This window comes from Pinus tabuliformis, chromosome 7 (genome assembly GCF_031772625.1).
Source record: "Pinus tabuliformis cultivar Carrire ecotype Pingquan chromosome 7, CPIR1, whole genome shotgun sequence".
NCBI classification, from domain to species: domain Eukaryota; kingdom Viridiplantae; phylum Streptophyta; class Pinopsida; order Pinales; family Pinaceae; genus Pinus; species Pinus tabuliformis.
Window position 1 is genome coordinate 1,845,928,575 of NC_142293.1, and position 16,045 is coordinate 1,845,944,619.

General features: G+C 36.9%; 1 protein-coding gene across 1 annotated transcript in view; it reads left to right on the plus strand.

Moving 5' to 3' along the window:
• LOC149255805 (phosphoenolpyruvate carboxylase 4-like) overlaps positions 1 to 12,710 on the plus strand; it is an 82,811-nt gene extending 70,101 nt beyond the window's left edge. Inside the window, 6 exon segments of the mRNA XM_089460579.1 lie at positions 10,104 to 10,202; positions 10,556 to 10,644; positions 10,767 to 10,893; positions 11,012 to 11,218; positions 11,309 to 11,770; positions 11,772 to 12,710. Coding sequence (XP_089316705.1) covers positions 10,104 to 10,202; positions 10,556 to 10,644; positions 10,767 to 10,893; positions 11,012 to 11,218; positions 11,309 to 11,770; positions 11,772 to 12,134 — 1,347 coding nt within the window. The 3' untranslated portion in view covers positions 12,135 to 12,710.
• Positions 12,711 to 16,045: the final 3,335 nt, after the last annotated feature.

A 16,045-nucleotide genomic window follows, 5' to 3' on the forward strand; every position in this document is an offset into this window, starting at 1 on the left:
TGGATGGTCGTAGTAATGGAGCAAACAACCAATCAAAAGATGAGCATCGATATTTGTTGGACACCTAATCCTAAAGGGTTAGCGTGGAAGTTGAATGGACAAAGCAGTCCAAGAGACCTTGGGATCTGAATCCCAAGAGTCACCTATTGTACTATAAATGTACATCTATTGTTAATAAAAATAGTACTCACTGATTTATCTTTCTCATATCTGTCTTGCTATCCATGTGAGTTTAACATGGTATCGGAGCCACTTGTTTTTCTGTGGCCTGTTATGTGCATATGAGTCCTAGCCCTCTGCCTTTTACAGTCCTAACCCTCGAAATTATGCCTGCGCTCTTTGGCTGTCATCACTGTTTATAAATGTTTTGTAAAAAAAAAGCGTTGTCCTGACCATTTAAATTCCTAACTGTGCATTGTTGAGTTTGTGAAAGTCATGACTGTTGCGTTAATGGTATATTGACTATGTGTGGAAATACCTTGAAGACCATGTGCGATGGCCGTGTTCAAATGTCGTTGGCGGTGTTGAACTACTCTTTCATTAATGATTGAATTTGGTGGGCCTGTTATATAATTATGGTGCATTGATAATTCAAAGGCATGCCATGTTTTAATACATGCGTTTTTAGCTCCTGTTACAGTTACGTTATTCAACTCCATGCTGCTAAATCCATTGCACTCCCCAGTCTGGCACTACCACCATCCAATCCGTTGCACTGCTCTTCTGTCAAGAGACCTGTTGCAAACGCTGTCTCACTGCGTCAGGCGTTTATATTCTCCTATACTCCACTGAAAACGTTGTCCCACTGCGTCTCTGCCAAGCCTGTGCAGCCTCTGTCAAGTTAGCGTTACTGAAATAATAGCCATTACACCGTTTCACAGAATTTAGAGTCTCAGGGTGAGAAACGGTGCATCTCCCTGCGAATAATAGTGCATTTTATGTGTTCTTTTGTCCCTGGTCATGCAATCGACGGTAAGACGTTGGAATTTGAGAAATGATCACGGTAAGTACCGGCTTTTGAGTAATTTAGCCACTAAAACTCTTCAATGAGGTAAAGGAGTTTTTTCGTGATACAAAGGTCGGTGATTATTTTTCGGTGGAGATTGCTTTTGGTTTTTTATTAAGCCCAAAGGATTCTGTGGAACGGGCTTTGAACCTCGGCGGGCTGTTTAGGCATATGCATTTATGATATTTGCTCGTATATATCTGTAAAGACGGACATTGCAGGCGACATCTAAAAGTCTGTACAGAAAAGCTTTATATAGGAACTCGTGCAATTTTACGGAGATATTTGTATAATTTGTGCAGCATATTTGTAGCATTTTGCCGTGCATAGAGGTAATATGAGAAAACATTTATAAGCCTTGAAAAGAAAAGCTTTGAATGAAAATTTGGGCAACTGTGAGTTGTAAGGCCGGTGAAATATCTTTACAGTTAAGCTTTGCACAGAAAACCTTGCAGCAGATCGCTTCTTTGTATTTGTTTATGTTAAGGACGTAGATAGTTGATTGCATGCACAGCTCTCATCAACATTCAACATATAAATCGTTGAATGCTATATGCGATTATCAAGGGAGGGAGTTAAGAGATCTCCACTTGCTTTAAGATGGAAGAGCGGATGCCCTCCTCACTGTGTTGAGTAGAGTGCCGATGCAAGTGCTTAAAATTGTTGTTTCATATAAAAACATTGGTGCGGTGAGCAATCATAACAGCTGTGCCTAAGCATCGGTCTCTTGTTGCCTCTGGGTGTTCTCCTTTATATGGTCTCAAGGCAGAGAACACAGTGTGTGCGACATTAAGCGATACATGAAGAGGGGCAGGTAAACACCGGTTCCATATATCATTGTTTTCAAAGAATCCTGTGATCTCTTTTATTAATTTCACATCAGTCGGGTCTACCTTCTCCGGTCCAATTAGCTCCATCAACTTGAAAGCATCAACTTCAAAATTTCTTATTGTTGACTCCAACTGAAGGCTATTTGGTTCCGTCGAATTGCTAGCAGAAGTGGAGTCTGATTCGGCTTTTTGAGAGTTACGGTCTTCAGACGGAGGTGGTTCTTCTGTAGTAGTAGAAACGGACCCGCTCTTAAAACCTTTGTCGTGCTGGTCGTCATTGCTACCTCTCGGCACCTATCCATCCTCTGGTTTCATAATGGTTCCGAAGTAAACTTGGTCGACTGTGTGGCTTTCCGACGGTGTTTAGCTTGCGCTGTAGCTTGATTTGCGCATCAACACTCCATAGCTGGAAACGAACAATGCACTAGCAATTGCAAAGGGAGGCTTCGAATGATCAATACTTCATGGCGTCAGGCTCATATAAATTGATGCAGGGATCAGTTCATTGCTTGGGAGAAGTGCGTTGAAGAAGGCGAGGCGAATAAAGAAGATACTGCTGACAAATGCTACAAAGTTACATCGTTGCTAAGAGAATGTATGGACCTTCATTCGGATTACTACGAGCCTTTATTTAGAGCCGAGAAGGCCATGGATGAGAAGATAGCTGCAGAAATGAATGGGCAGGATTCACAAAAAGATGCACAAGTCGAGGAACGGCAGTCGCATGATAACCGAGAGTAAATGTTATTTTTTGTTGTGTTATTCTTTTAACATCCTTTGAGATCTGCCTGGTCTGCAGGGCATCTTTTCTTTGAACCAGAATTGAGATTCAATCAAAATTTGATTAGAAATTTCGAGTTATTACGATTTTGTTTTCGTGGATGACCAAATAAAGACCTCTGAAGGCATAGGTTGCAAGAGAAAAGCTTTATCACACATTCTCCGTTGTCGATGATAGATCGAAGAAGAATATTCTGACCGCGTTGCGATTTACCAACGAAGGTCAAGGATGTGAGTAGCAGTAGGGAATCCACAGATACATCAGCAGTTGTGATCTTGGTGTCAAAGCCAATTTTTGTTAGGCTGTTGATTCTGCTGTTTAATTTATTTTGGGTTCTTTTGACGTCTCATTATTAGACTGTACACATTGATATAACCCATTAATGTGCTCGGCCTAGGCTGTGATTTAAGAACTATTTTTACCCTTCACTCCTTGAATAAGAGCAAGAAGATATCCACGATGGGTTTGCTTCATGATGAATTATTGATTTGCTGCATTTTTATATAAAAAATGAAGAAGTTATAGACTGTACTATGTTACAGAAAAAGAAGGAAGTTTCTCTAATATTACAGAATCCAAGCCGAGTTACTGTACTTTGTGTGCCTGTTGCCTGAGCTTGGTGTTCTCTCAAGTCAGACCCTTGTATTGTGTATTGATTCATGTGTTGGTGTTAATAGCTCAGTGCGTTGAATGACTGGTTCATTACCACGGTTTGTGACTGCGGTGAATGGTGTGAATACAATGTTAAATGGTCCTTCTGCAATAGTTATATGTTGAAAACTGTACATGGTTGAAAACTGTACATGGTTGCACACTAATCATCTGCTGCATATTTATAAAGAATATTGCTGGTTGTGATCAATTTTTAAGGTGTAAATCAGACATTGAAGGAAAAATGGCCAGAACCAGTGAAGTATTACAGTTCCTTAAAACTTTGATATTATCTACTGTTGATGACACATTACAAATCAGCAAAGGATCTCTCTCAGAAATTCAGACATGTTTACAATATGCACAAGAAAAGATAGAGTTTTTGCAGCTTGAATCACAGCTACAACAGGAAGAATTACAGCAGTGGAGTCATCATTCTGAACCTGTTTCTGTTCAGAACAATGAAGCAGACTCCCATAAACAGCAAGTCAATATTGTTCAAGTTCATTTAGATTCAGTACCCAATAAAGCAGCAGCTGTACATACAGATGCAGAAACTCAGTCTGCACTTCCCAAGCCCATCATCAGACCTTGGGAACAGCTTGTCCACAACAAGCACAGAACTGGTCTTGGATATGACAAGGACTTGTCCTTTCATATTCCAGACTATGCCAAGCCCATTCAGTTTCAGAGTGCTGGATTCATTTATGACAGTTCACCTGCTCCTTATGATAGTTCAGCTTCAACTGTTCCTGATTCTGCCCCTCTTCCACAGCAACAACAACATATCGTCAAATGCCAACACTGTGACCGAGTTGGCCATCTGAAAGATCACTGTTTTGATCTTCATCCATGTGAGCACTGTCATAAAACCAGCCATTCTTCACACAGATGCTTCAGAAACAAACGTCCTGCAAGAACAAAGATTCATCTTGGATGGATCGCTTCTTGGCAATGGGCATCAACAGCCAAGAAGATATTCCAAACACATGTCAGAACTTGTTCCAGAGTATTGAACAATCTTGCAGTTGAGTTTTCTCCATCTTCTCACCTTGTACCTGACAGGGGGGAAAATGATGGTCATCTACAAGCTTCAAAGTCACATCAAGCGAGCCTGAGCCACAACCTGCCACACCAGTTTCAGAGTTGCAGCCAGAGACACAGATGCCCGTGAACACAGATTGAGAACACTTCCTCTAGCAGAAGACTCCAGCTTCTTGCCAGTTTTGGAAGAGTTCCAGGAATTGCATTAAGCATTCATGAGTTGTTGGTTATCCTTAAACCATCACAGGTTGAGACTTCCCTTTTCAGGTTGAAGTTTTACCTTTTATACGGGGTGAGACCTCCCTTTTATGGTTGAAGGTTTCCCTCTTTGAAACAATAGGATCACTTCCTCTAGCAGAAAACTTCAGTTTCTTGCCAGTTTTGGAAGAGTTCCGGGAACTGCACTAAGCGTTCCAGTGTTGGTGGTCATCCTTAAACCACCGTCCTCTTTATACCAACATTTCATAGAGCACAATCAGCCTAGTGCTGCCATGCATTCTTTGCACATTTTGTATTACAGCTCTTTTCTTGGACTCATACATAACCCTTCGGATTAAGGGGGGGAATGTTGGACACCTAATCCTAAAGGGTTAGCGTGGAAGTTGAATGGACAAAGCAGTCCAAGAGACCTTGGGATCTGAATCCCAAGAGTCACCTATTGTACTATAAATGTACATCTATTGTTAATAAAAATAGTACTCACTGATTTATCTTTCTCATATCTGTCTTGCTATCCATGTGAGTTTAACAATATTGCAGAGGGTTAGGTGGTGTGGTATGCCGTGGAAGGTTGGAGTGCTGTTGGGTGGTGACGGTTTTTCTATTAACAAACAATACACAATGATGGCAATGCACGAAGACGAATCAGGGTGGAGATAACGGAGGTTGGAAGCAGAAAGGCGGCTGAATGGTTGCTGAATGTAGCGCTCTCAATTTCTCGTTGGCAGCCGCAGGAATTAAAATGCAATTTGAATGTTGTAATATATATATATATATATATATATATTTTGTTCTATGGATGGTTGTGCGACTGTGAGTGACCGATAACGTCAGGGCCTGGTCGAGAAGGCAGAGGCGACTACTCCACTTTGGGCGTAGATGGCTGGAGATGGCTGAAAAATGGAGAATCTCCCAACGTGTAGCGAAACGCTTCAATTTGACAGCAACAAGGTTGATGACGATTGATGGCCAAGGGCCGGTGACCGGAGAACGAGCTTTGTGCAGCAGTGAAGCGGCCAAAGGGTCGATTGCTTTGATATCAAATAAAGCGAACAAAGTTCCTTCTATAAATTAATTACTCCAGAAGACTTGGAATATAAAGTTATCCATTGAGGATATAAATATTATATTAAATATATGAATAAGAATAAGAATGAATATGATTTACAATGAGAACGAGAGCGTTGCTTTTATTTACACCATGTAGAGGTAAAAAACCAGGGCATATATGTTTTGAACAAATCCCATTTTGAAAAAATACTATCTATTTGAGAGATCCTATAAATATTCTGTTCCTCTTTAGATGAATTAGAAAGGGTACTCCTTCCATCTATGTCTTCGTTTACTATTTTGTTTTTTAAACATTCAGTTACAAACCAATCTTGAATATGAGGAAAAATTTCCTCGTTCTTATTGGAAAACATTTCGGATAGTAAATCATCTTGATAAGATCGAGTTTGAATAAGACCCACGTTTGAACTGAAACCCATTTTAAAGCACTGATCAAATTTGTTTTCTTCTGAATCGGATCTTTCAAAAAAAGGTTGGCAAAAAGTTTTTTCAAAATTGACTATTTGTTCTTTTGTTAAAGGCGTTGTAGAAATCTCTTCAATCGAAGAAAGATATCTCTTTTCACGAACGAATGGATTCAATCGAGTTAGTAAATTGAAGGATCTGTACAAATCATAGATTAATACAAACGTTTGGTCACCACTTCGTTTTCGTTTTAAATATTTAGGTAATAATATGTTAGATACTTGTGATTTGATGAATGAAATAGTCTCTTTTTCTGAGTGAACGGGTCCTATTTCACCAATGGGCAAGGAAGATAGATTGTTGTGGATGATCAAAAGATTGAATAATTGTCCATATGTAAAATTATTCCTTTTTATATAAAATCTTTTCATATCAGAAGGTAATCTATTCCTATAATTTGGCCGAGTATGATGCAAATAATCAAAAAATTGGAGCGTATTTGCTCCGTGAAAAGAAGCTATCAATGAGCTCTGATCAGATAGTTTCACAGGATTCAACCAATTGTCTCGATCGTTGGATATCGTCGAAAAATAAGTGTTATCGAATGATTCCATGCGATTATTTTCATTATCGAAAAAGTCAATAATCAATGGATTAATTGGTATCTTATTCGTAACAAATGGTGCAATTGTTCCTTCATCAATCAATAATTTCGATCTTTGTGAAAGATTATGGTCATACAAAAGAAAGGTTTTAAATTTTTTTAAACGAACGATTAGAGTACCAATTGGATCTAACAACTGATTTAATAGTCTATAATTCATACTTTGGAGCCCATGAAATGCAAAATCAAAAAATGAAATTAAAATATCGAACTTAGAATTGAAGTTCGAAATGATATCGAACTTCGAGTTTAAGATCTTTACAGTACTTTTAGAAAGGGATAAAAACACAAACCAACCAATTGAATCTCGATTAGTATTAGTACATAATTCAATTGGATCGAACACTATTTTAAAATATTTTTTTTTAGAAAAAATCTGTTTCAAATATTTCATAAAGTATTCGGTCTGATTGGACCATTTGTACACATTCAAATTCCGATTGATATGTTTATCAATTCGAATAATAGAATGGTTGAACCATTCTCTCTTAATTTTTTTCCAACTTGATGAATGCCGGTCAATTGTATCTTTCGTTACATTATTTAAATTTTCATTTTCTATAAAATTTGTTCTAATTTGATCCTTTAAATTGCGATTGAGCCTATTTATAAAATAGAATCTATTTAATAAATTTTTCGAATACCTTTTGTCAATATTATACTTAATTGATTCATACCAACCCAAAGCTTCAGTTCTATAATTGTTAAAGGGAGTTCCTATCTCCAAGCAATTTTTGGAATCGATTTGGCTCAATTGTTTGTCGATTATTTGATCTAAATAATCATCCGCTTTATCAATAATATTGAGTAGGACCCATAAAGATCGATTCTTCCATTTTTCTCTGTGATTGAAGATCCGATCCGATCTCAACGATCCATTCTTGTTGAGTTCATATAATGGATTCATTTTATAATAAATAAAAAATGAAATTTTATCATGAACCTTACTAGGCTTAGTTATTGATAGAGTGAATTGATCTGTCATTTCCAGACAATTTTTGTGCAATATGTATTTTCCTTTGCTTTGATCACAGAACGCAGAAAATAGATTCCAAGGTAGAGTAAAACTCCGCATAGCACAATTCAAGGAAGGATTTTCAATTTCAAAATATGTTTTGATCTTCCATAGATCAACTATCCTATTCATTAATGAATAGGATTTTGAATCCCTTAAATCTTGGGAAAAAACATTTTTTTTTATTTTAAATAACCTTTTGGATTCTTCAATGGGCTTTTTAGTAGCACTAGGACCACCCATACACGGTTCATCTATTGGCAATATGTAAAAAAAAGAATAACGAATTGATTTTGTAAAATTTTCAATGAATCTTTTCCTCTCCAAAGGAAAGGAATTCTCTTCTGTATATCTTTGATCTTCTGTAAATAATTCTTTCGCCCAAGAGATTGGATAATCTTTTGATAAACACTTTGAGGACAAATCCGATTCTATTTTTGTTTGTTCTCTTTCAATAAAAGAAAGATCCCAAAGAATTGATCTTTTTCTTCGTTGCTCAATCTCCGTTTTATTCCTTGTGAATGGATCTTCACAAAGATATTTTTCAGGTTTCCAATACTCATTTTCGGTTGAATTAAGAGTTGAATCGATCTTCAAATTGATATCTTTCTCATCATTTTCCGAATGAGTGTCTCTTCACGAAGAGTCATGTCTCATTTAGACACTCCTCTTCAACCAAATTAGTAGTTAACTAATCATTATTTATGATTATTATTATTTACATTATTTATATTATTTATATATTTTATTCGTAACACAAGGGAAAATCCATTGTCTTCAATGCCATGACACATTTGATGAGATACATTTATTTTGATATGACTCTGTATCATTCTATTAAATCTTATGACTCAGGGTAAATACCAAATTTCAATATCCATATCTGATGTATCACTGGACATCTTATACAACTTATATATTGATTTAATTTTCATATTTATGTATCAATGTGTTTGTTTGATGTTGATGTTGTTTTAGAAGTTAAAAAATTGAAAAATAAATGATTATTTTTGTATTTTTTCAAGTTTCCCGATAATTTAAATTTTGGATCGCTGGCGATAAATTGTTGATAACGATAAATGTAACATTGATTTGTATAACATTTTTTCTAAGCATTATTTAATTGCCTATTCTGGTTCACATGTAGTAGTTCTGGGAGACAGTTCTCTAAAGAAGACCCTCTTCGACTTAAAGGAAAATGGCAATTTAGAAATGTTGTTTTTGCTCAATTTGTAGCAGTTAATAGAGGAAAGATATTTCTTCCCTAGGAAAATTGCTTGACAAAGGGGAGGGGCCGTTGCTATTGAGGAGGCAATCATCCATGCCCGTGTTCTACTTTTCTTAGTTATTAATAATTATGATTGAAAACATCGGTTTAGAGGAGTGCCTATGCTGGTTTAAAATAGGTTGAGGAAACTCTCGAATTGTGAAGATTTATGAGGTTGATGATTTAGTGACTCACTGCTCTCATCACATTTTAAGTCATCGGGAATAGTAGGATTATTTCTCTAAATCACAAACATTGACTAAGAAAGGAATGTGTCTTTCTTTTCCCTTCACAAGTGAAGGGGTATTTTGAAATGTTACTTATTTTAAAATTGTTTTTGGTAAAGCTATTTTGAATTTTTTTATGTTTGTAATAATGTATCTAATATTTTGGATAGGGTTCCCTATGTCAGGGACGTTGATATCCCCTGAAATTCGTGGGTTCTCTCTACATGTCTTCAAGATGTATCCACACTTCTTGGCATACCGGCATTTTGAAACTCGGTGGAGCATTGAATAAATTTTAATTATTTTGAAGAATTATAAAATGAAATTAGGCAGGTTGTGCTTTCTGAGGTGTTCCATTTACACATGGAAGAACGTTAAGTGAGTTGTCACAAACTTGTGGTGCAGTTGTCGTAAAATTGAGTGTGGGAGGTAACGTCTTGATTGTGTATGTGACATTGAGACAGTGGCTAGGTGGTTTTGTATATGCTTCTGCATAGATTTTAAGAGTAGGAGAAAGGAGTCGTTGGCTCCGAATGTAGTCTGAAGTTGAGTGTTCCATTCAATAAGGGAATAGCTCATGTTGAGAGTATTGGGAAAGTGAAGCAAAAGTAGACACTTTTAGGGATAAGTTTAATTTAGTTTAAACGTTGTATTTTAAACCTATATCCTAACATGGAGAAGTAATTAACACTATGCTTTTGTATGAATGAGTTGATTGTAACTTATGTATTTGTCAAATTTATAATGTTCTTTCTGTTTACTATCAAGAGCTCATTGTAGAAGAAAACAGTTGTTGGTTTCTGTATGGGGGTTATGGAACTTGGAAAAAACAAATGTGCTTTCAAGTGCATTTGCAATTTATATTGAATTCTGAATTTGATGAATCATGAATGTCACAACCTTTTGATCTTGACTCTATACAGGTTTCAGCTGAAGTAAGGGAGGTTCTAGATACATTCCGTGTAGCTGCAGAATTAGGCAGTGAATCACTTGGAGCTTATGTTATTTCAATGGCTTCAAAGGTATCATTAGAGCTTTTGTATTCAGGCATGTTATACAGCTATGCTAGCATAGAGCATAAGTTCATGAGCTGTGGCAGAAGCGAGTGATGGTTTTGTGTTAATTTTCATTGTTTCCTATTTTTGAATGCTCTATAAGAAGGAATCTCTAACCAGAGGCATGATTTGTTCTATTATGTAATTCTTGTGAATATAGACTGATAAAGGAATCCTATTATGATTCTTTATTTCAGAAGTTCGTACAAGTTTAGGGAAATTTACTGAATTGAGATGCTGTCAATGCTATTTTAATATTATATCCCCCAAAATCTGGTAGTGAGGCTTATTGTTTCCTAATAGTTCACAGTGACTTACAGGCTAGTGATATTCTGGCTGTGGAGCTGCTACAGAAAGATGCACGTCTAGCCGTAAGCGGAGAACTAGGACGACCTTGCCCTGATAACACGTACAGTTCTGAACCTGTATTTCTCGATTCGTGAAATACATACATTCGTAATCAATTTGATTTTTTTTTCTTTTTTCTTGTACAAGCATAAAATCATTGGTTGACATATGAACATGTGACAGCTTGCGTGTTGTGCCCCTATTTGAGACTGTCAAAGATTTGAGAGGTGCTGGATCAGTCATTCGGAAGTTATTATCAATAGATTGGTATCGAAACCATATTATTGAAAATGATAATGGACACCAGGAGGTAATCATAGTTACAAAAAAATGCAATTGCATTAATAGTAATAGTGTCCAAGCCTGGGTATTGAAGGTGTAATATCTCAATCAAGTGCTTATTGTGATGTACCAATGTCTTCTTGCAGGTTATGGTTGGTTATTCTGATTCAGGAAAAGATGCAGGGCGTTTCACTGCTGCATGGGAATTATATAAAGCACAGGAAGATGTTGTAGCTGCTTGTAAAGAATTTGGCATTAAAGTTACCCTATTCCATGGCCGTGGAGGAAGTATTGGGCGTGGTGGTGGACCTACATATCTTGCCATTCAATCTCAACCGCCTGGTTCTGTCATGGTAATTTATACCTCTCTTATTTTCTGCAGTTGGCTCAAGAAAGGATCTTGTTATTAACTGAGTGATGGACTGATGATTTCTATCCAACAGGGAACTCTCCGATCGACAGAGCAGGGAGAAATGGTCCAGGCAAAGTTTGGCTTGGCACAAACAGCAGTGCGACAACTAGAAATCTACACAACTGCTGTTTTGCTTGCAACTTTACATCCCCCAGATCCTCCTCGTAGTATGAATTGGCGAGGGGTAATGGAAAAGATATCAGAAATCAGTCGGCAATATTATAGAAGCACTGTTTATGAAAATGAACAGTTTTTAGAGTACTTCCGTGAGGACACTCCTGAAGCAGAGCTTGGTAATCTAAATATTGGAAGCCGTCCAACAAGGAGGAAAAAGTCTTCTGAGATTGGGCATCTCCGTGCAATTCCTTGGATATTTGCATGGACACAAACCAGATTTGTTTTACCTGCATGGCTTGGTGTTGGAGCAGGCCTCGAAGCAGCCTGTGCAAAGGGATACAAAGAAGAATTACAAGCCATGTACAGAGAATGGCCATTTTTTTCAATGCACAATTGATTTAATTGAAATGGTACTTGCAAAGTCAGATTTATCCATTGCTAAGCACTATGATGAAGTTTTGGTGTCTCCTAGTAGACAGAAGTTAGGTGAAGAGTTGCGAGAAGCCTTTTGCATGACAGAGAAGTATGTGTTGCTCGTTAGTGGTCACGAAAAACTCACGGAAAACAACAAAAGTCTGAAGCGTTTGATTGAAAGCAGACTTCCTTTTTTAAATCCCATTAACATGATCCAAGTGGAAATATTGCGTCGTCTGCGAAGAGATGTGAATAACCCCAAACTTCGTGATGCATTGCTTATCACCATCAATGGTATAGCTGCCGGCATGAGGAACACTGGCTGAGCAGCTTGTTTTGGGATGCCACTGTTTAATGATTCAAATGAGTATGCATGTATGCATCCCACGTCGGAATATACCCTATTCAGATTGATACTTGTATAAGGTACAGAAAGCAAGCAGTGTGGTGTGACATTTCTTCAAGCAAGCGCATTGGATTGATACTGGTAGGCTGAGTTTAAGACGGAATGGAAGATTGGTCAATAAAATTTGTGCTGGGCAGAAACTAAAATAAAAGTGTGTACTTTTCTTTGCTGAAAGGGAGTGAAAAGACAGCGGGTGAACTTTTGTTTGATGGAGCTTAAGCAGCTGGCAATTAAGAAAATTGAGTTCTAATTTTGTTGTGCACTGTCCTGGATATCAGTGCAATGTTTTTGTATTATAGGAGTAATATGTTTAGTGCAAGTTTTGAACTTACATGACTATATAATGTTACATGACTATATGATGTTCATATTGGGAAGCAAGAAATGGTTTTTCAAGACAAGATGTACTTCAAATATTGTTTTGAGGCTGTTGCATGTTCCTGTCAAGATGCTTCCTGTTAACCACTATATATTAACAACCGCAGCGTATTGTAGATTTGCCGTGTTAACCACTATATATCGTGTTCAATCTCGACGTGCATGAATGTTTGGAATATCCATTTGCGCTCTTTCTCAAGTAATAGCAATGTTCACGATTTTACAAGCACTTGTAATCAGTGTTCCACGGGGATGTCCGGGGGTCGGGGGGTGCGTTTCACCATCCTCTCCTCTTGGGGAGGGGAGATGTAGGGTTGTGTTTTTCCAGTGTGGGGACACAATTTCCCAAAAAGGGTACTTGTGGGCGTCTCTTTTCAATTTGTTTAATAACATTTTATATAGAATAACCTTAAAAGAAATAAATCTAAAATAAAAAAGTTAAAGATTTACTTGGGTTAACGTACCTATTCATTTTCCAAATTCTCTTGTTTGCCATCAAGCTTTGCGGAGTTTTTTCTTGCTATCATTGAGTTGTGTTCTCTTGCCCGCCATCGAGCTCTTCTAGAATGATGAATGATGAATTCAATTTGTAAATCAATGTAGATTATAGAATGATGAATGGTGAATGATATGGATCAATGTATTTGAATATTTCATTATTGAATCTTATGGTATGGATGAATGATGAGTATGTCATATGTATGTATGAAAATGAATGATGAGTATCATTATTTGATTCAATTATGAATTTAAATTTTATTTGTGGATCAATGTATTACTATTAGTCTATTTATGCTTTCATTGTTGAATATGAACTTGAATTATATAAAAGAAAGAAAAAAAGAAATTATTTTAATGTTCACGAGGTTAAAGATAGCCTATGAGACATGGTGCTTCTTCATCTGGTTGATGTATTCGGCGCTTTTTCTGTGAAGCTTCAAAATAAATGGTCCCAGCGTCTTGACAAACCCCTTGCTAAATAGATTTTCCCAAGAGCTAGCTGCGAGCATACCTGCATAACTTTCCCTGTTGTCTTTGAAGGCCTCACATTCTAAAATGAAATGTTTTTTTGTTTCCACTTTTCCGGAAGAACAAAAAATGCATACTCTTTCCTTCCACACTTCCTTTGGCCTTTTCCAGCGCCTTGTTTTGCAACAGAGTTGATAAGAATTAGTCCTTAACTGAACATTAAGAATTTTGGTTCTACAAGAGATATTGGCTTCTATGTATGCTTTTGGTTTGATGACTATGAGAGGGTTAAATACTTCAATATTGTGTCTTTTCTCCTCTATGTATGCTTTTGGTTTGATGACTATGAGAGGGGTTAAACACTTCAATATAGTATTTTTTCTTTCTTTCTGTCTCTTTATTCGAAGTATGCTTGTGGAACTTTTCCATAACAAATTTTTTTATTTCTTTGTTGTTTATGGGACACGCGTTCAAGCAAATACCCCATTTACTAAACCATTTGTTATTTTGTTGCATCCAAGTTTTTTTGCTCTTGCACAATCTATCATTAAAGACAACTTTAGGCCATCTACGCTCTTCCATTTGCTCAATTTTTTTAAATACCTTATGACTCGTGCCATAGCAATTGCTTCAATAAGAGTAGTCCCTATTTCACTTAACAAGATATCATAAGGAATTGCACTTTTAATCTTAAATTTAGGTGTAATCAAACGCATTTGAGTTTTCTCAATTTGTCTCCACTGTATGTCAGATGTACTGCCGACCCATAATTAACAACCATAGAGAATCACCAGAATCACTAGAAGCCCAAAAAGAGTTTAGAGTGGTTTTCTAGTCCCATAACTCTGCCTCTCTACACCTATTTTGAAAAGCATAAAATGCTTTCCAACCCCTCAAAGTTCTTTTCTTTCTACAATCATTTTAGCTTAGATTTTTGTTGAAGTCAATTATGAAGTATTTGTAATCCAAAACTTCTTCCAGAATGTTGTCTTCAAAGTAGAACTTATATTGGTTATGTATTTTTTTTCTTAGAGAAGACCACTACTTTCGTTTTGCTCATGTTGACTTCCATCCCCACACTTCTACAAAAATGTGCAAGGGATAATAAGTGCTCTTGCAAACGAAGAACTGATTTAGCAATCCGAATAAGGTCCTTTGCATACAAAAGAAGCCTTATTTAATAACTTGGCCAAATGGATACCATCAATTCCCTGCGAATTTAACCACTCCACAAGCTTGTCGATATATAAACCTTAAAAAGGTAGGAAACAGTTCGCAACTTTGCTTGACCTCAATATCACTTCTAAAACTTTCAGAGATCCCTGTTGAAGTCCTACTTTTGACTTTCACCTCTTCATACAGCCTATGCACCACTACTCTCAAATGTTTAGGAATCCCAAGTTCCTTCATTCTGTGTCAAAGCTTATCCCTAGGAACCAAGTCAAACGCTTTTCTGAAATCAACAAAGCAGCAAAAGGCTTCTTTTATTTTCTCCCAAACTTTTATAGTGATGTGCCTTAAAGGTTTATACAATGATCCACTATGGAATGTTTAGGTCTAAAACCTGTTTGCCCTTTAGCACGCTTATCTCTTTCTTCTGCGCACTTGCTAATTTTGTTTTTTAGCATGCTTTCAAATAGATTTGCAAACAAAGTGTTTATCATAATGGTCCTATAATTGGAGGGATTATCGACGTCACCGCTCTTGAAAAGAGGTATTGCTAGACTAGTTGTCCAATCTGTGGGGAGCCCTTGTTGTATGATGTTGTTGAAGATTTTTGTAATGTGAGGTGCAAGAATCTTTGAGCCTCATTTTAGATATTTTGCTTGGAGTTTAGCGAAGTCTTTTGCTTTTCCAACACCCAACTTCTTGATACCCATTTCTATCTCTTGTATCGTGGAGAGTTTAGTATCAGTGATGACCAAGGGGGGAGGGTCAACCTTGGGAACCTGCGCATAGAGTTGTCTTGCATAGTCAAACCATTTAGAAGCTGTAATATTTTTTCCAATTTGTATTTTTTTTCGGTTGAAGCTCCTTCCAAAATGCTTTTGGGATTACTTTTTCCAAGGAAGATTAGTTCTTCCCTCCTTGAAACCATGAAATCAGCGTTTTTCTTGCTTAGTAACTGCGTGTAAGTTTTGAGTTTTGTGTTCTCCTTGCTTTTTTGCATTCCTCGTCAAACCGAGCATTAACCAGAAAGCAACTTGTTTCAGACTTCTTAATTTTTGCTCTTTTGCACTTTGCAAGTGCACATTGAATTAAATGTGTTAATTCATGACTATGAAGGTTGTGAATTGCAATTTTCCCCTTCTCGAAAAGCCTCTCGAGTGTTATTTTGAAGGTATTACAATTTTTTGGGGTCAAAAGAATTCTGCCCTGTGGGAGATTTTGTTGGACATGTTGAATTTTTGACTCTAATTGTTTCTTTCCAATCTAAGAGAAACATAAATAAATTAGCTTGTAATCTGATTTGAAGTCCTACAG